At 37.2% G+C, this 25,998-nt stretch overlaps 1 protein-coding gene across 3 annotated transcripts; it reads left to right on the top strand.

The window, feature by feature from the left end:
• Positions 1–654: 654 nt before the first annotated feature.
• On the top strand, positions 655–12,323 carry MS3_00003968 (uncharacterized protein). 3 transcript variants are annotated; one of them, XM_051211845.1, is made up of 9 exons: positions 655–888; positions 4,367–4,541; positions 4,572–4,855; positions 4,891–4,974; positions 6,394–6,538; positions 7,504–7,591; positions 8,623–8,709; positions 9,838–9,967; positions 11,585–12,323. In XM_051211845.1, the coding sequence occupies exons 2-9, from the start codon at positions 4,429–4,431 to the stop codon at positions 11,653–11,655; spliced, it is 1,002 nt and encodes a 333-aa protein (XP_051071954.1). In that variant the 5' UTR covers positions 655–888; positions 4,367–4,428; the 3' UTR covers positions 11,656–12,323. The 3 variants fall into 3 exon arrangements, with proteins under 3 accessions (XP_051071954.1, XP_051071955.1, XP_035589722.1); XM_051211846.1 differs by having other exon boundaries at positions 4,367–4,503; positions 4,542–4,855; XM_035731756.2 differs by having other exon boundaries at positions 826–888; positions 4,367–4,855.
• The last annotated feature ends 13,675 nt before the right edge of the window (positions 12,324–25,998 follow it).

A 25,998-nucleotide genomic window follows, 5' to 3' on the forward strand; every position in this document is an offset into this window, starting at 1 on the left:
TTGTATGTCATTATATTTACTGATGTTATCTTTCGGGTCTAATATGAAATGGGTATAACGAAAGCTTTCCAATGGACAATCATTTAATAAGAAATCGAGTGTTTACGGACTCAGATTTGTGTAGTAAGGACAAAAGGTATACGGTCTATGTTATTCCTTTTCTAGTATGCTTCTGTGAGTGTCCAGTCTTTTCTTGAAAAAGTCAATTGAAGGTGCAGACACCACTGCTTCGGGCAGCAGGATCCAAGTATTGATGACTCGGTGTGAGAACCTGTATGCCATGGGTATTTTGTTCGTTCTCGGCTTTTCTACTCGCCTACTATGTCCTCTGAGATGTCCCGATCTCGTGAGAAGAAAAAGAGAATAAGTTAGGTCCAAAATCATTTCTCAGTGTTCTGTACATAGAAATAAGATCGTTCTTTTAATGGTAAACCCCGGAGTTCTGGAATTGCACGGGTAGCTGCCCTCAGTACTTTTTCTAAGATCTCCAAGTTATTTTTTAAACAGGAGCTTGCAGCCTGAACGCAGTTCTCAAGCTTAGTTCTCACTAAGATTGTGCATACTGTGGTGAACATGGTAGTATCTAACTTAGTGAATGTCCATTTTAAAGTTCAGATGGTTCTAAACCCAGTAGCTGCGACCTCCAGCTAGAGAAAAGAAAGAGAATGTACCTTAAATGGTTCTCAACAACACTTTTTAGTTTATCGGACGTCAACAGATCACAAAACCCACAAACCTATGCAAACTAACACACTCAACCAGCCTCAAGCAACTCATATATGGAATGCCCGCCTTGAGCCAAGCCTCTCAAGGTTGTGGAGACGCAAAGGATGCTGATTTGACCTGGGTATTTCCACGCCGTTTTTACCACGAGATAACACTAAGAGGGTGAGTATTTGTTACGATCAAAATATTAGATGACCACATTAGTTCATCCTATCTAGAGTTAGATTTTTGTTCTAGACTGATGTTGTTGAATACAACGAGATGAGACGGTTGACAGCCAATTGTATCAAGCATTTATATGATAGCCGAATCTTCCAATTTTGGGGAAATGTAATCAAAACCCCAAAATTTCCCCAAGACTTCCTCTAAATTTCTCCAAAATCTTATTACACTTTGGGGAAATCGGCCTGTATTTGTTTATGAAACTGCAATTTTTTTCACAATTTTGGGTACATTTCGAGTTTTTACCCAAAATCTCCCCTGAACATGGGGTTTCGTCACCAATATTTTCGCAGAATCTTATTACGCTTTTGGGAACTTCGTCCCTACTTATTTACTAAACCGCAAAATTTGGCGCAATTTCAGTGATATAATCCAAACTGTCTTCATTTAACGCATTATTTCTCATTGTTCGACAGATATCACGGAAAAGCCTGTCGATAATAACTACCTAAAAGTTTTTACCCAGGTATTCCACTTTTTGTCAATTACGAACAGTGAACACAGTGCCAAAGAAACCTAACGAAAATCGATCTATCTCTGAAATTAAAAGACTGATTCTTAACACATTTAAATGTTTATTGAAGTTTAATAAATTACAAATTGTTGATAAACAATAGACTTTCTATTTCTTAGTACCGGAAGTACGTTACGTAGACGCTGAACTACCATTCAAAATGTTCTACAGAAAGAAAGTTTGTTCCTTAGTTACCCAAAAAAATTTCATGGCAATCATCAAAACCTGAATGTTATGTAGAACGTTGCTGACATACCAACGGTAGAACAATATTGTGAATAGTCCGAATACGAAACTTAGTTACGTTTTGGACATTTGCAAAGCCAGTTGGAAATAAGATGGACAAGGAATAGTTGTTTCAGTATAAATGTTTATTACAAACTAATATGAAAACAAAAACCAGTATTTAGTCACAAACCTAAAGCGCATTGAGCTCACCCTTTCTTTGGATCATCATCTACGCTTTTTTAATTTATCTCTTGCGTCGTGCAAGAAAGCCTGGCTTGCAACATCCATGGCGTGCGCTACTTTTTTTCCGGACAGGTTGTACTTCAGAACCGGGAACCCAGAACACCTACAAATATATTAATACTGTAGTGTGAACTTGCTTTGAATCGTCTGGTAGAATCTGTAATGACATATCCAGTTTACTACTAGTTCCATGTAAAGCGTATGTGTTAGCCATTTCCGGCGACAGCAAGTAACGTAAATATGCTTTGGTTGATTTACGGGCATCATCACACATGATCTCGTGCAATCTGGCCACCTAAAAGTTTTTGAAACACCTGTTAGAACTTACAAACTAATCACGAAACTTGAGCTCCTGCAAAGCAACTTCCAAAGTACGCAACTCATGTGTTTGTAATGGGAATACGAGACTTGGGGTGTCTATGTGGTCGCTGCACCTTTTCTTTCACACCAATGGATGAGCTTTCCATGCAATCAAACATTTTATCCATCTTTGTAGACATCGCTGATTGTTTTCATCATCATTTTATTGTCAACAGTGTGCAACCATTACATTAAGTACAACTTTTCACTAACTTCCATTGAAGTACATGGTAGCGGTGTTAAGAGAACCTCTGTTTTCGATGAACTACTTTATGAGCATTTATTAAATAAATACATACCTCGCTATATGTGGAAATTTTGCAGTCAAAACGTTGACCACTAGTAAGTCCAATGGTGCACACCCAGCTTCGATTTCAACAACCTCCGGTTCTTCGGTAGTGCACAAGTAATCTTTGAATGTTCGTTTTGCAGTCCTGACAATAAGTGAATTGCGTGCATTGAACAGCTTAACCTTTTCGGTTTTTAAGTTACACGGTAGCGTGTCATCAGTTGCTTTTTTGTTATTATAACCTAGTGCTATAGTGAAAGATGCTTTCATTTCTTCGACCTCATGGTAATCATCTGAAATCAATGAAAGAAGTAGTTACAACTTACCGAAACGATGCAGTACGGTGCATTTTTTCAAAGTAAAGCCGCTATTACAACCAATACTTTGAAGGATTTCGGTTATTGTCACATCATCCCGATCAATACAATGTTCCTTGGCCACCAGCCATTTGCCAGGGATAACTAAAACTTGCTTCTTCTCCTTGTCATTAATAAAGAAATATTGTCCTGATTGATTCTGAAAATCAATACCATGGTTAGAAATTTTTGTCCTTGTAATGCAGCTTCTAAAGTGCCAAGTTCTGTTTCTTTAACGGAAATTCCAAACAAAAAGGCAATCCTGCAACTATTCTTGTCCTACACAACAGTGGATGAAGTTATCATGTACTCATTCATTTTATTGATATGATTCGACAGATTACTGATCGCTTTCAAAGTTAGTGGATAAGGGACAAGTGTGCGACCTATTCCCATAAAATTTATGAATAAAACTTACTCGCTAGCAACACCGTCAGGGGGAATGGTGTATTTAGCTATTGATGAGAAGTTACCAGTCAAGATGTTGACGATTGGTAACAACTAGAATGCATCCAGCCCTCACTTCAGCTACCTGTAATTCTTCAGACGTGTACAAATAGTCATTCATTTTTTCGTTTTACTGCCCTAACACTTTAATGCAGAAAATTATCAATTTATCACTTAGACTTTTCAGTTTGATACGAAAACGTGCCATTTGGATGTGTGCGTTGTTACCGAGATCTCCGGTAAATGTTGCCTTCAATTCCTCGGCTACCTGGAAGTCATCTGAAAGATGTTTTACGTAATCACAACTTACCAAAATAATGCACTACAGTGCATGTTCTTAACTAACATCCACCGTCCTAACCGACGATGTCACATCGTCCTTGTTCAGAAGCCAGTTGTCAGGGTTGGTTACTGCTTGCTTTTTTCTTTATTCTGGACGTTAACGAAAGGTTTTGGTTGGTGCTACAAATTAATCTAATGGCGTTAAAATTTAGAAATGTTACACACAATAACTCGATAACTTTTGAGATAGGTTGTCATGGGGTTAGAGTAATAACCAACGTGTAAACCTATTGCACTTAAATATTACATATGGTACACGCCTTGACAATTGCTATCACCCTAAGAAAATGTATAGAAGATGGTGATAATAACTTCGTAATATTGTGTCGGGATTCAAATACACTTACAAAGTAGACAGGAATCACAAATCTCATGGCAAGGTTGTGTACCTTAAGTGGTTGAGATACTTCAATCATTCGTTACCCATATTTCGTCGTCTATGATTAACAAACAGGGCCGCTGAATGCTTACATTTCGCAGTCTGGTATGTGGCAGATCCTCACAAACAACCGTTTCAATTGCTTAGATGTAAAATTAAAATAGTCGTTTATTCTACTAGATGGTTGGTTCATTAAGCTCATAATTATGTTTGTTTTTTTAATTGTTCATAAATCAGGTTTTATTATTCTTATCTTGCAGATCACATAACCAATTCACTTCTACTGAAAGCTATCAAAAGCTTCAAAGTATTTTACTTTGTAATGCATTCTACTCATCCCCTCCATTCATCATACTCGAATTTGTTGTTCAGACAGTGGCATACCGCAAACTATAAGGTCAGTGCTGAGAATCTTGTGTATCCAATTTTCCTCAGGTATATTATATTGTTTTCTCATCCATTCAGCCAAGACCCCGATTGTGATAAAATAATTACTAGTCTAATAGACCAGCGTCGAATAGGATACAACCGAATCATCGAGTTCTTAACACCTTTGGTGGACAAGCAACTGAAATCTGTTTTGTTGTTTGGGACAATCAGTAGAGACCAAAAAGATGCTACAGGATCAGCTTGTGATACACCAAATTCACCAGTCATTCAGGCAATCAAGTTGCTGAAGTCAAAATTTCCGGATTTAATAGTGATTTGTGATGTTTGTTTGTGTGGATATACTGACAGTGGCCATTGTGGTACTGTGTAACATTTGTTTTTAAACATAATTTAGGTGTTTTACGTGATGACGGGTGCCTCGATGTACCTAGGACTCTTGAACGTTTAGCAGAAATATCTAAACGATTTGCCCTAGAAGGTGAGTACTTTTTACTAAATGTAACTGTCGTGTACTGGTTTACTTACTGGGTTATGAAGGCCACATAATACCAGAATACTAATACTATCTGAGCATATAAATCAGAATTAATTAAGTAAGCTGTCCCAACAATTGAATGTGTCTACTATAGTTTTTTATTTACTACTACATAGTGTACACTATTTAGTCGACAAGCGGACACCTCTACTACATCACAAGCGATGCAAAATGGAAGATGCTACCCGGGTTTTTTGAGTCCATGTCGGGATTCGGTTAGGCACCAACCCACTAAGACTGACGAGACCTCCAAGATAAGTGAAGTAATCAGCGTACTCACCTACTTCACTCCCTATCACTAATTGAGGCGTTAAGACAGACTAGTATTGAAGCAACATTTAGCACTTAGGGGGGGGGAGAGAAACCCATCCTAAACACGCTAGCATTGTTGCTCAATTTGATCGAAAGACTTAATATTATTAGCGTCTTCGCCAGAAAGGAGTACATCTGCGTACTCTGAGTTTGTAAATGAACATCCTGAGGTACTAATCTACGAAAAGTTAGGTGAAGAGAGTGTTACTTCCAGTGACATCTATAATGAGCGTACATAACAATTGAGATAGTGGGAAACCCTGACGAACACCACTTAAGGTCTACATATAGCCGTAGCCTCTAACTCGACCAATAGTGTCTAAGTGGAAAGTTTTCACAGGCTTTATGTACTTATTCGGTACGTCTTTCAATGCCAAATATTTTCACAGAATCTCGGTCAACAGAGTCGCATAAACTCTATTTATTAATATATACCGCTATGGTCAATATCGCTAAGTATGTCTGCGTTTTTAAACCTGAAGAAGGGTGAGTATTTTGTCAACACATCCAATTGCAGATCTAAAAACAGCCTGGTTTTACCGGGTTCACTCTTTATGAGCCCTAGTAAAGCGTTGGGTGATTTGATGAGTTTTGGTTTCCTCGTTATGAAGAAAATGTTCAGGATTTAGGCCCATTTAAAATCAATCCCATAAAATACACTCTCCCACCTCTCTTCAGAGTAAATAGAACGTCTGGTCAATATAGTCTTGGTAGTTAAATAGTCACTGAGGAATCTGTTATTAGAACTAATGGAGCTAGCTGCATCAGTAATCCAGATCGTGGTACAATCATTTGTGTTAAATGTAATCCATACAGTGATTTTGGGAGTGTCCGACTGTGACTTAATATGCTATCTTATTAGATGGTCTCTATAAAACACGAAAAGTTTCTTTGTGTGTAACATCATTGTCTAGCACTTCTGTAAGAAAAAAAAACGCTCATTTAGATTATTCATACTTATCAGATATCGATTTGTCATTTAGTTTTTGACGTCTTAATAGGCTGTAGATACTCATCTGTTATACAGTTTACGTTGACTTTGTTTTTCAGGAGCTGATGTTATTGCCCCTTCTGATATGATGGATGGTCGTGTGAAAAAAATCAAGACGGCTATACAAAGTATTGGTCTCAGTGGAAAGGTAGCCGTTATGTCTTATTCGGCCAAATTTGCATCTTGTTTGTACGGTCCTTTCAGGTAAAAATAATTCTTGAGATAACCTAAAAACTTGTGTGTGTAAGGCACTGCAAACTCCCAGATAAGGTGTCGAGTTTACTGACAGTTAGGTGGTGCCTCTGTGTTTTGTGACTTATTTTGATGAATAATGGTATGTGTTTGGTACTATCAGCTGAAATAAAAAAAACCTAATGTAGTCTTCATTTGACGACACAGATAAAGGTCAGTAGTATGGGATTTTTCTAGCCTCGTATTTTTCCAAAGCTTGGAAACATCAGGACGAGATTATTAGTTAAAATTCTTTGGAACTGGCCTAGCTTTATATCTTGATGCTTTAGTCGTTGAATGAGTGCTCTTTTCTATTTTGATAAGAGCTTTAATATCGATGTTTGTTGTCTATCGGAGACTCATATTCAAGACTCTGGTGAAGTACTACAAATTTACTCTCCATCTGTCGCTTCGAGAAGCTTGTTTTACGTACGTTTATCCGGGGACTCTGTGGCATCGTCTGGTCTTGCTGACGTTGGTGTCGCACTAAGCGCTAGAGCTGAGGCAGCACTAATCGATTGGATCTCCATTAACAGTCGGTTATGTGCTGTTAGATTGGAAAGTTCCATCAAAGTGAGAAGAAATCGGCGTGAGAAACGATGTCTATTCGTCATCTCCGCCTATGCTCCGACAGATTGCAGCCCGGATGCGATCAAGGATGAATTCTACCATTAGATAACTGTTTTTTTTTCTCTTCGAATTCTCATTGTTTTGTGTGGCGCATATATACTTGGTATCCACTTATACCAATATTAATGTGTTCAAATAAATAAACAAATTATGGGTCTTTGTAATAATCCAGATACAAGAGGTTGTAATATATGATTTTAGTGACTAGTTGATGAAGTGGGTTTCAAACTTTTGATTTTTAGTGCATAAAATATAGTGTCTGAACTGATGACTAAGTGTGATATGTAATTAATACGTTTACGTTTCAGAGATGCTGCTCAATCTGCACCTTCTTTTGGAGACCGTCGGCATTACCAGCTTCCTCCTGGTGCCAAGGGATTGGCTCTGCGTGCTGCTGTAAGTCTTAGATGATCATTTTTCAAACTAACAGGCTGTCACTTCAAATGGGTTTAAATTCATAGACAATTTCTTAAATGAATTGGTGTTGAATTTGAAATTTGACGTGATTTTATTTCAATATAACGTTTGTTTTACTTCAAATTTATCAATAAAATGAAAGGTCCTTCATAGTTTATAGTTTACTAGAAGTGATTTCATATCTAACTTTCAGACTGGATTCACCAATTCCCATCTGTTAATCTTCATGTTAATCATATAACTTGACTGTAGAATCAAACACAGTAGCAAATCGGTTTAACTTGTCATACTACAGGATGTTAACAATCGCGCTGTAGACATATCATCAAACTAGGAAAGGTAATATGGTTCTCATTACCAAAAGTAAATTAAAACAAGCATATTTGAACCGGTTAGTTTTCATTTTTTCATTTTAAGTTAAGGTACAATTTCTATTTCAACCTGCATAAACTTTGTAAATAAAACCCCCTGAATATGATAGTTTAATGACATTGAGGAAATATATCGTCATATGCTTTAGCATCTAATTTTTGTGCGGTCACTGCGTCATTATCATTTTTGTGTAATTATAACTGGCTATGTAGACCAATTACCACAAGTTAAGACTACATCCCCCCAGAAGCGTTAGTCAAGGAATGTTTATATAAACTACTGAGCAAACAGCAATAAACTGAATACTCTTGAGACACTTACAGTGTGACTGATAATCAAGTCCTATGGTTAATTAAATTATAGATACCTTACACTGCTTCAATTTTTTTTATCTTCAGAGAATTTAATATTAACAGAGCATAACTTCGTTTATCTAATCAATCAGTTTACCCATCTAATGGTATATTCTTTTTGGATTTGTTACACAGTACAGTTTCAATGACAATATTTATGTCCTACGTTGAGACACTTAATTAGTTGCATCACATTTTTATACTAAATACGTTGTATAATTACTGCGAAAAATCTCTTAACGTTTTTTATTTCCTTGTTTTGCTTTTAACGTTTGCGCATTCCAGATTCGCGATGCAAACGAAGGAGCTGACTTCATAATGGTAAAACCTGGTCTTCCTTATCTGGATATTGTAAATGAGATACGACAGTTGGTATGTCCATGTTGTGTTTGTTTGATGTGTCCTGTGATTTTCTTAACTCTTCGGATGTACTATCTATGCAGCATTGGTATTTCGACGATAATAGTCATTTGTTTTACAGCAAATTGTATTGGTTCACACTCTCTGTGCCGTGACGTCTGATCAAACAACCCTTTGGCATGTTCTGTGATATACCCATGTTTGAAATCGCATTCGGAAGTTGACAACTAAAACATGTGCATACATTTTTAGTATTCTGAGTATGAGTTAAGAATTTTTAGTTAATCGCAAATTAGTAGGTAAATTTTCCTGTGTGAAAAACCATTTTGGAAAGAATATCGTTAAAGGGTGAACACCTTAATTTACTAAAACAGTTATAAATTATTCAATAATTAGAGACTGAATGACAGCTCAAAATCGTTTGCGATGCTGCAGGTGTATCCATTCTTTGTTTTTCCCCAAATCCTTAAATTCTAAATTCCTCATAACTTTTTTGTGTTTTCACTAATTTATATTTTCTTGAATCGTATCTTCAATGTTTAATCTTTCCTATCACCACTGATACTGTTACTACATCTACTATTCTGGTATTTGACCTGACAACTTCATCTCGGTGTACTAATGGGCTGTGACAAATTGAACCGATGTACTCACAGACTCTCTTCAAGACTATTACGTTAGAACAAGTGGTCACTTATAATAATTTTACAGACTAAGATGAAAGTTAGCAGTGCGTTTATATTAGAGCACATAAAAATAAAGCTCAAAATAGACTACTGTGGATAAGATTTTGAACGCTAATCTTGAATTTGCACACGCTGTTCAACAATCTGATGCAGTGACTTTACATTCATATAGGTTTTCCTCAACCTAAAGTGATAGTTAATATAAGAAGCAAAACAGTTACTCAGCATAGGTTATACTTCAGAATGAATTTCTCACTCATTTTATCAAAATACCCTAATTGTTTTTACAAATAGTTCTTTTATTCTTGAGAGACGATTATTACCTGTACAAGTAGCGTGCTAATATCCAGCTAAAGTTATTCAGACGCCTAGGAAAAATTAAAAAAAAACTCATAATAGCTCTTACATAAATATACAATTTATTTCATTACTGATATTGTTCTTTCTATTTCAGCTACCTCATCATCCTCTAGCAGTTTATCATGTTTCTGGTGAATACGCAATGCTAAAACATGCCGCAAATGCTGGAGCTATCGATTTAAAGCAAGCCGCCTTAGAATTGATGACTGCATTCCGTCGTGCGGGTAAATTTCAATACCAGACGATTTTTGCTTATGCTCATGAAGTAACCAATATTTTGATTGTTTAAAAATCCCCATCATCTTAAAAGACTACTATATGAACGAAGAATATTCTTTTCAATAAATCCTCTTCAGGTTCTACAAAATTGTATATCCAAATTAATGATCTGAAAAGTGGTCAGATTTAGGGCAAAGTACATCGTTTACAGTAATAACATGTAAATGTACAATTGTAAAATAAAATTGTTAATGTTGAGATAGCTCATATGAAATGTTAACTTACATCGGCTTATACGTTAAGCGAAATTATAAGATTGTTCATGATCGGAATAAATATGGGTCAGACAAGGTGAGAGAAATAATAGTGCAATCACAAATTCGATCAAATGTCTAGTGGAAGACTATATTATGTAAAAATTTTATTTGAAATTAATAAGAAATGGTAATGTGGAATGAATGCTAATATAATGAATCATGTATTCGAGACATTAATAATAATGCTAAACCACTAATAATACAAAGATATGTGAATAAATACAACAGACAATTGTATTTGACTAAGAACGGTTGTAGATACATTACTCAAATTAGGTCATTCAATAGCTATAATTATTATTTAATTGGTTCTGTGGTAAGCCAAGGTAGGAGAGGCAGTTGAAGATATTTCTTTGTATCCATCGTAGTGGCTACTGCTTCCGCCGTTCGCATGCTATAACTTTCAACGTCGTACTTTGCCATAAACCTGGCCACTCTTCGGATCATTAATTTGGATATATAATTGTAGAGCCTGAAGAGAATTTATTGAAAAGAATATTCTCCGTTCACAGTCTTTTAACCAATATTTCTTGTGTGTATTAGAAATATTTTTGATGTAGATTATAATTATATATAACTTTTCTCTGCATCTTGGTAAACTATTCATAATAATTGTTGTCTAAGTACTATTGATCAGACCATAGATATTCAGATCAAATTTATTGGTTTACTTGATGTTAACTTTAAATGATTTGCATCAGAAGAAAACGTATTCCAAAAGGCAACTAGTTTCATTATAACCTGTAATCATGTCTTACCATTTATTTATGAAAAAAATAACATAAAATGCAAATAAATTACATTTTTCGGATAGACTTCATTTTATCACATTATGCACATTTATGTAACAAATTAATTATCCTAAATGATATATATTAATTAGTACAGTACCAAAAGTGCAAATTACAAACGTGTTATCGGTGTTTTCTTAAGAAACATAATTGGAGTGTAATCACAAATCTGTGCATACCTTTCCCCTGTTTCAAAAAATTAGTCCGTAAACATAAACCTGTTTTGATCATTAGCTATATGCTGAACGATTAAAAGTTATTACCTTATTCTAACTTCAACTCAACTGCAATGACCACCTAATTAATTTCAACAGAATTTTCTACACATACTAGTTCACATGTACATGAACTTCGTTAGTGTTACCATTTTTAGACTATTATACACTTCATAACAAAGATTTTTATTGATTGTTCGTAATATTCATTTTCTTTATTGTTTTTAATCAAAAACATACTTATGTATTTCTTAAAAAACATTTTTCCTCTTTTTTTTATTTTCACATTTTGTGTGTAGGTGCATCAATTATCATAACATATTTAACACCGTACCTGCTGGAACTTGATTTGTCTGAATCATGTAAATAATGGTGGATATTTTTAAACTAACAACCTCAACAGTTTAGATGAATGATTGACTTGTTCGCTGAAATATATTGGAGTAATTGATATTTCATTCGCTTCACAACTTTGTTTTACTGATTTTCTCATTCCATTGTAGTATCTTTTCTTTGTCTGTTAAATCATATGTATATTCTCTAAAAAATTATTCCATTCTTATCTACTAGCTTTAATTCTCTTCATCTTTCTGTATCTGTGTTTATTATCCTAGTTTATTAATAAATTGCTAGTTTAGGAATTTTGCTAAGATTGTTCATTTGTAGTGTACATCACAGACTGCTGTTAATTAAACAACTATTGAAAATCTCAAAGCAATGGATATCCGTTTCGTCCTAGTATATAGGTCTCCTCAACAGTACCCATATGTGACACCGTCAGATATCTCGTAGTAAGCGCCTAACCTTCATATCATTGATCTAGTATTCAATATTTCATATTTCTTTCTTCGGTTTATGTGTAGGAAGGATTTGAATGTGACCAACTTGGTCTCGTGTGCTGTTACGGGTACGAGGGCTGATATCACTTCCCGGCTGCCAACACCGTGGAAGGGTATTTCTTGAGGAACCTGAAAAGGAAATTGGATTAGTGTTGGTCTTAACGACCTGGGAGCGTGACCGCAGAGCCCAAGGGACAACTGCTTGAAGCCGGTCGCGCACGGCCTTTTCGTAAAAGGTTTTTAACGTGTTAGCTCCGTTCTTCAAAGGGCCTTACCGCCGGAGACGGAAATCCGTGAGGTAAGGTGAGGTGTGACATTTTTAGGGTCGACCTTTTCTAACCCCACCCCTCCTTGTGGGAAGGCAGCATCGCTGTCATGCTGGTTGTCCGAGGGAAACACCTTACTGCTGTCACACCCCTCTACAGTCAGCAGTACGACTTCGCCCTCAGAACTTGAGTTGCTGCTTTTAGTCTTACCGTTCTCCAATCGACCTGCCTGGCATGGTAGAACCTACAGGAACATATGTTCCAGCCAATATAGCTCGGTTGGGTCATCACGATAGGCAAGCCCGACCACCGCGTCAAGGTAGCAGCTTCGGTTTATGTGTAACAAACAAATGAATCGGGGCAACAAAAAATGAGTCACCATAACGAACCACTGGAGGTATATAATAAGGACGAGGAGGACACCTTTTAGCTTATGACAAAAATTGGTGTGAAGAAGTAAGTGAAGGACATTATTTTCGAGGTATTCATAAAGCTAAAAATAATGTGATGATAAGCAAATATAGCTTTTCCCATCCCTCATACCTAAACATAGGATTCCATCTTATGCTTCTTTCCCGTACCGCTTCTAGGTAATATATCATATTACGGATGCGTGTTCTCTCAAAAACTCGTGTTTTGCTTTAGTGTTTCCTGTATCTGGATGAAAACCAGAAGCGTCGAAGTTTTTAGTTACCTCAGGTCAGCACTAAAGACTAGTCAATTATGATGTCGGTTACCGCTCATTGGTCAGTGTAAATACATCAGGAGGTTTGTCGAAACACGAACAGCTCAGTACCAACATCTCAGACCGATGTGGGTTAAAATTCCATGTGGGGGAGCGTTATTTGCATGTAAGCCTCGATGACTACCCCCAACCAGGACGAAGCCAAGGTCTCCGTTCTCTCACCAACCACCCAATATTCAAACAAAATACACTCTATGTTAAGTCACTTAAAGTAGCAACGCATTGCAACTTAGTCGATAGGGTTCATTTACTACTAAGGAATCAATAGACATGGTTCTGTTCGTTCTACGTAGTGATCATTCCATATAATTCTCATTCACCAGGCATAAAATGAAAGCATGTTGTGCGAAAAGCTCTTCGTTTGGTTGTGTAAGTCTCCTGGTAAGCTCAAATTTAGATATCAGAGTCCACAACAACAACTGGAATATAAATCAAGTGCATATTGGTAGTTGAATAATTGAGGGTAATGTCCTTACCCTGGAGTGAAACCTGTGTAGTGCTGGAATAACCTGTAACACCCTAGACGAATTCTCTTTGCAATCAAGCACAGCTACATTGATAGACGACTGGTCTCATGAGTGTAAGGTGAATTTTTTCTGAGACAGTTCGGCAAGTTTGATTCAATATTAACTACAAGTATATTAAACCTCTTACGTTTTGGATCTTATTTCCAAGACATGAACATTGCATCTTAAGATCGTGTTTTCGAGTTACTATTTTCATTACAACAAATCAATTACTAGCATCTAGTGACAAGCTAGCGTAGTAAGATGAACCCATAACATTATAAAAAATTTGTTCAGATCATAATATGATTGTTTAGCTACCTGTCTTTTTTGATAACTATGAAATGCGTTAAATTCACCGAGTTGTGCTACCTTCATTCGTTGATTGGGTATAGAAATAAGAGTTGTTGCTAAAATGCAGTTTCGACTCTGACAGTACAGTGATGAAGTCAGTGTGTATGCTGACCATTAAAAAAGAAAAAATACCAATATGATAGTAATCAAGACGCCAAGTACGTGCGGAATTTAGTTACTTTTTTCATGTCTTTAGTGAGCTTATTGTGAACTAAGTGGGATTTTATACACCACCACTATCACAGACTGATGAAGTTTTGATCTACTGTAGTAGGCTTATTCTGGTTTCTAGACAAACCAAAAATCGCACTCATTTCCGTTATTCTCTACGCTTGTCTTTTAGAGGAGTATTAAAATAATCGGTTAAGCGCTTTACAGTCAAATATATAATTGGAGTGTGATTGATTACTTTGTACTTACTATTATGAATAATTGTGAACTCTTACCTGTATACACTCATACACATGAATATTCGTGTTTTTTCGACGACCTATCGGATTAGATCTAGGTATATTTTGGTTCAGAGCATTTTTTACATACATATATGATGTCACTCTCTATACACACCTCACCTACACATTTGTTCACGCATATAATTAACCCATTCTTTGTCTGTCTGCTTGCTCTAATTGAGGACATGACTGGTTGGAATAAACCTGTTAATATTTTGTGCCATCACTTATCATTACACCGGAGGCAAATGCTAAAATTAAATACGGTTAGAGATCTAAAATATATCTGACTGAAATGCTTAATTTCTACCTAGAGGAGACATTCTCTTCAAACGTAACAGTTGAAAGCAAGGAAAATATTAAGAATATTCTGAAGACTTAATTACTTACGCCTGTTACCCCTAGTGAAGGAGCATAGGCCGCCAACCAGCACTCGCCATCCAACTCAAACTATTAATGATAAAATCAATCTACTGACAAATTCGAATAGTCACTTGCTCTTACGCTTCTTGCCCCTCGTGGAGGAGCATAGGCCGCCAACCAGCACTCGCCATCCAACCCTGTCCTAGGCAATCCTTTGCAGCTCTTTCCAGTTGTTATTCACCTTTTTCATATCTGTTCTTTGGCCTTCCTCTTCTCAGCTTCCCTTCACAATTCCAAGTTACAACCTGCCTCGTGATGCAGTTTGATGATTTGCGTAATGTATGTCCTATCCATTTCCATTGTCTTTTCCTAATTACCTCTTCAGCTGGAATCTGGTCTGTTCTCTCCCACAGAAGGCTGTTGCTGATGTTATCCGGCCAATGGATGTTGAGTATCCTGCGTAGACAACTATTTATAAATACTTCTACCTTCTTGATGATGGTTGTAGTAGTTCTCCAATCATCAGCTCCGTGCAGTAGCACTGTGTTGACGTTGGTATTGAACATTGTGACTTTGATATTGGTTGAAAGTTGTTTTGAGTTCCATATGTTCTTCAATTGTAGGGATGCGGCCCTCGTTCTGCCAATCCTCGCCATTACGTCTGCATCTGAACCTCCATGTTCATCGATGATGCTTCACAGGTATGTGAAGGATTCTACATCTTCCAGAGTTTCGCCATCAAGTGTGATTGGATTGGTGTTCTCCGTGTTGTATTCGAGGAGCTTGGTTTACCCCTTATGTATGTTGAGGCCTATTGATGCAGAGACTGATGCTATACTGGCTGTCTTTATCTGCATTTGTTGGTGTGTATGCGATAGGAGGGCTAGGTCATCTGCGAAGTCCAAATCGTCTAATTGGTTCTGAGCTGTCCATTGTACGCCGTGTTTCCTTCAGATGTCGAGGTCTTCACAATCCAGTCGACCACCAGAAGAGAGAGGAAGTGGGGAGTAGACACCCTTGTCTGACTCCGATTCGTACTTGGAATGCATTTGTCGGCTGTCGTCCATGCACTACATTGCACTGTATTCCGTCGTATGAGTTCCGGATAATGTTGAAAATCTTCTCAGGAACTCCGTAGTGTCGACGAAGCTTCCGTGATGTACTCCTATCTACACTGTCAAGTGCCTTTTCATAATCAATGAAGTTGATGTACAGTGTCGAGTTCCACTCAACTGATTGTTCGACGATGATCCGTAGTGTTGCACTTTGGTCTGTGCACGACCGATCGCAACGAAATCCAGCCTCCTGAACTCCAAGTTCAGCGTCTTCTGTGTCTTTCATCCGGTTCAGCAACACTCTGTTAAAGACTTTCCCTAGTATTGACAGTAGTGTGATGCCTCTGTAGTTTTCATATTTGCTCAGATCTCCTTTCTTTGGAATCTTGATGAAGTGTCCTTCTTTCCAGTCCGTCAGCACCTGTTCCTCCTCCCAAATCTTCTTGAATAGAGTATGAAGCATGTTTGTAGTTACTTCGGTGTCTGACTTCAGTGCTTCAGCTAGTATATTATCAGGTCCTGCTGCTTTCCCGCTCTTGATTTGTCTGATGACCATCCTGATTTCTTTGGTCGTTGGTGGAGTGACATCTATAGGATGATCTGTGTGTACTGCTTCGTTGTCTGGTGGATTCATTGGAGCCGGTCTATTCAGGAGTTCCTCGAAGTATTCTACCCATCTGTTCCTCTGTTGTTGAATTTCAGTGATTGGCCTGCCTTCTTTGTCTTTGACCGGTCTCTCTGGTTCACTATATCTCCCTGCTAGTTTCTTCGTTGTATCATACAGCTGTTTCATATTTCCTTCTCTTGCAGCTTTTTCCGCCGTCATTGCTAGTTCTTCCACGTATTTCTTCTTGTCGGCTCTAATACTCTTCTTCACTTTCTTGTCTGCTTCTATGTACTCAGTTTGTGCCTCGACTTTCTCTGCTCGTGTTCGGCTGTTGTTAATTTCTGTCTTCCTGTTCTTCCTTTCTTTGATCTTGTCCAATATTTCTATAGAGATCCATTCCTTATGATGATGCTTGTTGAGGCCCAGAACCTCTTGACACATTGAAGTTAATGCTTCTTTGATACCTTTCCAGTTGTCCTCCATAGTCGTTTCTTCTTCCTTCAGTAGATCCTGTAAGGCTTGGGACCTGTTGTTGAGAGCTATCTTGAATTCATTGAGTCTGTCAGTATCTCGAAGGAAGGCTGTATTGCAGCTTTGTATTGCTGTTTGTCCAGTTGTCCAGTTCTTCTTTAGTTGCAGTTTTAAATTGGCCACAACTAGGTGACCAGCAAGGTGAAGCTATATCAGCTCCTCTCCTGGTTCTCACATCTTCCATTGTCTTTCGGAATTATTTATGGTTACAAAACTGATCTATCTCGTTCTCTGTGGTGTGATGTGGTGAGATCCATGTGGCTTTGTGTATGCGTTTGTGTAGAAATATTGTGCCGCCTATGACCAATTTGTTGAATGCACACAAATTTGCGAATCTTTCTCCATTTTCGTTTCTCTGTCCCAGTCCATGTCGTCTCATGATATCTTCATATCCGGTGTTATTTATTCCGACTTTGGCATTTAGAGCTCCCATCAGAATGGTGAGGTCCCGTCTTGGGCACTTCTCTATGATTGATTGCAGCCACTCATAGAATTGATCTTTATTGTTGTCGTTGCTATCACTGGTGGGTGCATAACGCTGGATAATATTCACTGTAATTCCCTCCTTCTTTATTGTGAATGATGCTTTGATGATCCTGGGTCCGTGAAATTCTCATCCTACAAGTGCATTTCGTGCCAGTTTGGACAGTATTAGAGCAACTCCCTGAGTGTGTGGAGCATTTTCCTCTTCGTGATCGGAGTACAGCAGCATCTCTCCCGTATTTAGCCTTTGTTTTCCAGCTTGGGTCCAATGGGTTTTGCTGATTCCCAGTACTGCCAAGTTGTATCCCCTCATTTCCGTTGCTATTTGACTGGTCTTCCCAGTCTCCCACAGTGTCCGTACGTTCCATGTACCTTTAAAATTTGTTGCTCTGGTTGTTAGAAAGGACATCGGCTTCGTGGCTTCCGAAGGAAGTCGGCTTTCACCATGAGACGTGATAGTTCTTCTAAATGAAGACCTTCTAACTCCCAGGGCAGAGTTTAAATGGTTTGAATTGTTTTTTTTCTGGTTAGCGTTTTTAGCGAGTTAGTTTTCTATGGGATGTGTTAGCTAACCTCATGCCCAACCCTCCTCCTTTACCTGAGGTTGGGACCGGCAGTAACTCTAGAAGAGCTACAGGCGGAGTTCTTTTTCTCTAGAATTAATTAAATGATAATTACTTCGTTGATGCTGTTGGGAACGTTAACTCATTCGAATCTTATGTTTTAGCTACTAGAAGTCTATTTGGTTGAATATTTACAATGGTTGTATTCATGATATCGTGTTTTGTATAACTAAATATTGATCTGGCATGTCTTCGTTTTGAGTGTCTACTTTACTTGAAGAACAATCATTAGTATATTTGGCTCTGTGCTTATTTCTGGTATGCAAATATGGTGTTAATATCTGTTATGACTCTTGCCCCTGTCAGTTATCATGTAACAAAATCGCCGATCTGTATACCGACTTATATGACCTTGTCTTGTGCTAAACCAGTGACACTTTAAAACAGCACTAGCAGCCTTGTGTCAACTCTTTATCTTTATTGATCCTTCTCGCCTAGTCCTTACCCTTGAATTCCGAAAGCAATCTCAGCCTCCAATAGATGAATTGTATATTTCGTACATACGTGGTTTATATACAAGCAAACCAGACCGTATCACACCATAAAGTTAAAAATAATTATATGAGATTAAGCCAAAAGTGGCTGTAGGTATGGGATACTGTAACTAATAAATTGGGAACAAATTAAGGATAGTAAGTTGTATAATAGTAACCAATAGGTTAAATGAAAGCTTATGATAAAAATATGTGAATATACATATAATCTAATTACTCAATAGATATCCAGTAGGAATATATGTAATAATAATCCATAAATAAGTCCTAGCAGTTATCATTCATTTACTCTTCGTTCGGATATAACAACACGATGTGTGCTTTTTAATCAATTGACTTTTATTGTTATTTCTCACAGTCGATCGATAGTATTTGGATATCAGTGTCTACACCAATTATTTGTATTGACCAACTAAGTATTTAAATTATTTTTTGTGTTACCATAAATTATTTACCAAATGAATGTTATAAATTATTTATAATCACTTGTACAAAACGTGCATGTTTCTATGCATAAAAATTTCGATCGAACCATGATCACCAGATTATTATGATTGATTCGCAGTACGAACACACCTAACAGTATTGTACGTTAATTGCAGTTATATTAGTGAATAAACTGAAAATCAATTTATTTTTTTAAGTATAATCCTATAAATAGTTTTTGCAGTAAATCGTTTTCCAAACAATTATATCACCATGCATTATGTTAGATAATTTGACAAGTAGTTAGGCTACATAGTACTATACTCTCTATGTAGAACAATTTGTTTAACATTGATCTGCTAAATCCCATTATCGTTAACTTCTAACTGTAGATTCTTTTTAAAAACCAAAGTATTCAGATAGCAATATTCGATCTACCTGAGACTATTAATAATGCATAGGATATTTATGTAAAGATTTTCTATTGGTGTATTTAATATCAATTCATTCATGTCTCGATCCTCTTCTTATTTTTTACGTTTTATTTTATCCAAATAAATCATTATTCCAAGTAATTATTTGCCCATACTTAATAATTTCTTATTGGTTGTCTTTAGTACTACGTTGATTTGTATTAATTCTTGCTATTAACAACAATCTCAAAGCCATTTTTCATAACTGAGATTAAAATTTTAGCTTTGTCTGTTCTAATATCCAATAAATTATTGTACCTATGAGCGGAAGTTTCCTAACAACTACTTCTTCTTTATTTTATGGTTTAATTATGTTCAATAAATAAGTTGGGCGATATTTTAATTCATACTGTTTAAGTGATAAATAATGGCCATTTGGATGAGCAGTTGGTTTCGATAACTTTGTTTTCGACATCTAGATTTGTACATTCATCAACATTGAAATAATTCTTGGTTTTCTCACACCCGTGGAGTATTAATTTCCCTTAGACGAATATCTACACTAGATACCTTGTCAGTGTTTATTCTACAGGACTTCAATACGACTCGGATCAAGAACACGTGACTGGATTGATTAGAAGGTGAGTATATTTCCACACCACCAACCGACAACAAAATGTGTGATCAGTAAGAAAGGGATAATATTAAATGTATATGTTATTGGCATAATGTCAAAAAATTGAGGTTATTTAGGTTTACCAAAGTCGCGACTATTGTACAAAATCGTACGAATGTGATGTCGGAGTTACCATAATGATGGTGAAATTAATATCATAGTTTAGTACACAATAATAAATGGTTTGTGGGAATGTGAGAATGGGTTGGAATTAAATTGAAATAGATTGAATATAAAGTTATATGGCATCCGATAACTAGTTTGATTTGGAGTGGAATAATCGTATTGTGGGTTGAGGCTAACAATGCGTTTGGAAAAGCAAACCAGCTCCTCTCGAAACAATCCCGATAGCATCCTCTAAGTAAAAAAGCTACTGTCATGATTCCTGTGGAAAGCTATTCTGGATTTGATACAGAGACGAAAAAGCTTCCTTTATTTTGAATCATGTTTATTGTCCGTCAGTTTAGCTTATTCTCTTACAAAATTAGATTGATAATTGATTGAACCATTGTTCCACTCAAATGATTCCTTGATAATATTTCTGAATAAATAACCATTTAATAATGTGATTTTTGTTATTTTTAAAATAGATAACTGTCAACTGATATCATCTGACGAATTATCAAAACTAAGGAATATTAATCTATTCCTGTATTACAGTTATAATCTTTGTAGAAATCGACAACTGTGAACTCACACGGGCTTGAATCCTAGATCTCCACACTCAAAGAGTTAACTAAGTTAGTAATGTCACAGTAACTCAGTGGTAAATTTATTTGAAAATCATGTTAGATCACAAATCTCGAAAAGTTATATCATTGAATTTCGATTCAATAGTCTTGTGTTCATCATGAGGTCTAAATATTCTTAGTAAGAATTTATTTGAAAGAGTTAATACACACTGTTAGTTAGTTTTTAGGATAATACGAAACAATTATCTAGTATTCTTTGATTTATAATAGTTCTCCAGCTAATATTATAGTTTGTAATGAGAACTATCTTTAAACTAGACAACATTTCACAAAACATTTGAAAAATACTCTCACTTAAGGTATTTCTTATTTTGCATCTAGAATTTGTTTTAGGTTTTACTTTCTTAGTTTGATAATTTTATTTATTGTTTAAATTGGCAAACATATTCAGTTGTATTAGTTGTTTTTTTCAAAGATGTATCCAAATATATTTGCTATAATATTTTTTAAAGTTCATTACCTTCAATTGCATCACTTTAAACAGTTTTTTTACAGTATTTGTTTGTCTACTTTCATCTGATCAATAATGTGAAAAATGTTTCTTGGTTTCACGGCATTTATGTGTATCAACGATGGTTACTACAATGTATTTTTAAGCATGAAGAAAAAATCCATTCATAGAAATATAAATCAATAAAATCTGTTAATTAGATGTCTACTATGAGTAATTAATGATGAGAAATAACCCATGATAGGTGAGTTTACTACATAGTTCTCTCAAAAATGTATTCAGAAAAATGTTTACTGCTTTATTTTCTCTAAAGACACCGTATTATTCTACTCATATTTTAGGGTTGTCAAGTCGTAAATTAACCCAGTACTCATACGATGATTCAAAGATAAGTCACCGATGGTGGTCTTTCCAATCTATGTAAATCAGTTTAACTACTCCTGTGAAATTAGTTTCACGAATCGTACCCAGATGGTCTTGCCCTAAAGTGTTCGTGAACAAGGGCCACTAAGGTTAGGAAAAATGTCACCAAGTCTATAAACAATCCCATAATTTCTTACCTGGTTGACAGTAAACACTATTAAAATAGGAGGAGTCTAGTTTCTCATTCTGCTAGAAGCCTTTATGATCATGCGATCCTCAAACGTAATTGTTCGACAAAATAATTAGGAATAAAACATAGACGACCTACTTATCGAATTGCAAGCATCATTACTACGGTTTAGCTTAACAATTTCAAATAAATTATTTCTAATACCTTAAAAAGCAAAAACTGAAATATGTGACGTTTTGCAACCTGGATAAGTCGCTCCTTCAGGAACGCAATTTTAACTTAGTCACTATTACCTATCAGGAAAACCTTATTTAAGAAGTCCAACAGAATGGGGTTGTGTTTCCTATTGCTACAGATTGGCATTTCAATGAACTTCGTTTTTGCGAAGATATGTAATCGAGTTTTTTAACGAACTGTTTCTAGAATAATAACTCCGCCTGTAGCTCTTCTAGAGTTACTGCCGGTCCCAACCTCAGGTAAAGGAGGAGGGTTGGGCATGAGGTTAGCTAACACATCCCATAGAAAACTAACTCGCTAAAAACGCTAACCAGAAAAAAAACAATTCAAACCATTTAAACTCTGCCCTGGGAGTTAGAAGGTCTTCATTTAGAAGAACTATCACGTCTCATGGTGAAAGCCGACTTCCTTCGGAAGCCACGAAGCCGATGTCCTTTCTAACAACCAGAGCAACAAATTTTAAAGGTACATGGAACGTACGGACACTGTGGGAGACTGGGAAGACCAGTCAAATAGCAACGGAAATGAGGGGATACAACTTGGCAGTACTGGGAATCAGCAAAACCCATTGGACCCAAGCTGGACAACAAAGGCTAAATACGGGAGAGATGCTGCTGTACTCCGATCACGAAGAGGAAAATGCTCCACACACTCAGGGAGTTGCTCTAATACTGTCCAAACTGGCACGAAATGCACTTGTAGGATGAGAATTTCACGGACCCAGAATCATCAAAGCATCATTCACAATAAAGAAGGAGGGAATTACAGTGAATATTATCCAGCGTTATGCACCCACCAGTGATAGCAACGACAACAATAAAGATCAATTCTATGAGTGGCTGCAATCAATCATAGAGAAGTGCCCAAGACGGGACCTCACCATTCTGATGGGAGCTCTAAATGCCAAAGTCGGAATAAATAACACCGGATATGAAGATATCATGAGACGACATGGACTGGGACAGAGAAACGAAAATGGAGAAAGATTTGCAAATTTGTGTGCATTCAACAAATTGGTCATAGGCGGCACAATATTTCTACACAAACGCATACACAAAGCCACATGGATCTCACCACATCACACCACAGAGAACGAGATAGATCAGTTTTGTAACCATAAATAATTCCGAAAGACAATGGAAGATGTGAGAACCAGGAGAGGAGCTGATATAGCTTCACCTTGCTGGTCACCTAGTTGTGGCCAATTTAAAACTGCAACTAAAGAAGAACTGGACAACTGGACAAACAGCAATACAAAGCTGCAATACAGCCTTCCTTCGAGATACTGACAGACTCAATGAATTCAAGATAGCTCTCAACAACAGGTCCCAAGCCTTACAGGATCTACTGAAGGAAGAAGAAACGACTATGGAGGACAACTGGAAAGGTATCAAAGAAGCATTAACTTCAATGTGTCAAGAGGTTCTGGGCCTCAACAAGCATCATCATAAGGAATGGATCTCTATAGAAATATTGGACAAGATCAAAGAAAGGAAGAACAAGAAGACAGAAATTAACAACAGCCGAACACGAGCAGAGAAAGTCGAGGCACAAACTGAGTACATAGAAGCAGACAAGAAAGTGAAGAAGAGCATTAGAGCCGACAAGAAGAAATACGTGGAAGAACTAGCAATGACGGCGGAAAAAGCTGCAAGAGAAGGAAATATGAAACAGCTGTATGATACAACGAAGAAACTAGCAGGGAGATATAGTGAACCAGAGAGACCGGTCAAAGACAAAGAAGGCAGGCCAATCACTGAAATTCAACAACAGAGGAACAGATGGGTAGAATACTTCGAGGAACTCCTGAATAGACCGGCTCCAATGAATCCACCAGACAACGAAGCAGTACACACAGATCATCCTATAGATGTCACTCCACCAACGACCAAAGAAATCAGGATGGTCATCAGACAAATCAAGAGCGGGAAAGCAGCAGGACCTGATAATATACTAGCTGAAGCACTGAAGTCAGACACCGAAGTAACTACAAACATGCTTCATACTCTATTCAAGAAGATTTGGGAGGAGGAACAGGTGCTGACGGACTGGAAAGAAGGACACTTCATCAAGATTCCAAAGAAAGGAGATCTGAGCAAATATGAAAACTACAGAGGCATCACACTACTGTCAATACTAGGGAAAGTCTTTAACAGAGTGTTGCTGAACCGGATGAAAGACACAGAAGACGCTGAACTTGGAGTTCAGGAGGCTGGATTTCGTTGCGATCGGTCGTGCACAGACCAAAGTGCAACACTACGGATCATCGTCGAACAATCAGTTGAGTGGAACTCGACACTGTACATCAACTTCATTGATTATGAAAAGGCACTTGACAGTGTAGATAGGAGTACATCACGGAAGCTTCGTCGACACTACGGAGTTCCTGAGAAGATTTTCAACATTATCCGGAACTCATACGACGGAATACAGTGCAATGTAGTGCATGGACGACAGCCGACAAATGCATTCCAAGTACGAATCGGAGTCAGACAAGGGTGTCTACTCCCCACTTCCTCTCTCTTCTGGTGGTCGACTGGATTGTGAAGACCTCGACATCTGAAGGGAAACACGGCGTACAATGGACAGCTCAGAACCAATTAGACGATTTGGACTTCGCAGATGACCTAGCCCTCCTATCGCATACACACCAACAAATGCAGATAAAGACAGCCAGTATAGCATCAGTCTCTGCATCAATAGGCCTCAACATACATAAGGGGTAAACCAAGCTCCTCGAATACAACACGGAGAACACCAATCCAATCACACTTGATGGCGAAACTCTGGAAGATGTAGAATCCTTCACATACCTGTGAAGCATCATCGATGAACATGGAGGTTCAGATGCAGACGTAATGGCGAGGATTGGCAGAACGAGGGCCGCATCCCTACAATTGAAGAACATATGGAACTCAAAACAACTTTCAACCAATATCAAAGTCACAATGTTCAATACCAACGTCAACACAGTGCTACTGCACGGAGCTGATGATTGGAGAACTACTACAACCATCATCAGGAAGGTAGAAGTATTTATAAATAGTTGTCTACGCAGGATACTCAACATCCATTGGCCGGATAACATCAGCAACAGCCTTCTGTGGGAGAGAACAGACCAGATTCCAGCTGAAGAGGTAATTAGGAAAAGACAATGGAAATGGATAGGACATACATTACGCAAATCATCAAACTGCATCACGAGGCAGGTTGTAACTTGGAATTGTGAAGGGAAGCTGAGAAGAGGAAGGCCAAAGAACAGATATGAAAAAGGTGAATAACAACTGGAAAGAGCTGCAAAGGATTGCCTAGGACAGGGTTGGATGGCGAGTGCTGGTTGGCGGCCTATGCTCCTCCACGAGGGGCAAGAAGCGTAAGAGCAAGTGACTATTCGAATTTGTCAGTAGATTGATTTTATCAATAATAGTTTGAGTATAATGTACCTACAGTGTTGAGAACAATTAATTTTCTAGTACGAAGTTAAAAAACAAACTTCATAGACATCTGACAGAAAATTTTAAAAGAACTATGAATAAACTAATTCTATTTTCACAATGTACCTGGATGGCTTGTTAATGCGCGAATGAAATACTTTCAAGTATAATTTCCTTACATGATTCCTTCATAGCCCCACAGAATATGTTATGAGAATCCGAGAAGTTGAACATTATTTTCTCAACGAAATCTCCAAACTACACAAGGTATACTACATATATGAGCTAATCAGTCAGTGAATTCCTCACTAGTGCAGAGAAGTAATCAATATGTAAGCGATAAACACAATAATACAGCAAAGAGAAAGGAACTAGGAAAAAAGATGTAAAATAGTATGTTTGAGACAAAGAGAATAAATCTGGGTCATTAAGACTGGTTTTTGGCCATATTAC

The sequence above is a fragment of the Schistosoma haematobium genome, chromosome ZW, assembly GCF_000699445.3.
Source record: "Schistosoma haematobium chromosome ZW, whole genome shotgun sequence".
Lineage (NCBI taxonomy): Eukaryota > Metazoa > Platyhelminthes > Trematoda > Strigeidida > Schistosomatidae > Schistosoma > Schistosoma haematobium.

What these genes read in the sequence shown, in the direction of transcription:
- MS3_00003968 (XM_035731756.2), top strand. Translation starts at nt 4,429, where the DNA reads ATGCATTCTACTCATCCCCTCCATTCATCATACTCGAATTTGTTGTTC. An exon ending in TACTGACAGTGGCCATTGTG is followed by an intron (nt 4,856 to 4,890) that starts GTACTGTGTAAC and finishes AACATAATTTAG; the next exon opens with GTGTTTTACGTGATGACGGG. An exon ending in GACTGCATTCCGTCGTGCGG is followed by an intron (nt 9,968 to 11,584) that starts GTAAATTTCAAT and finishes TTTTGTGTGTAG; the next exon opens with GTGCATCAATTATCATAACA.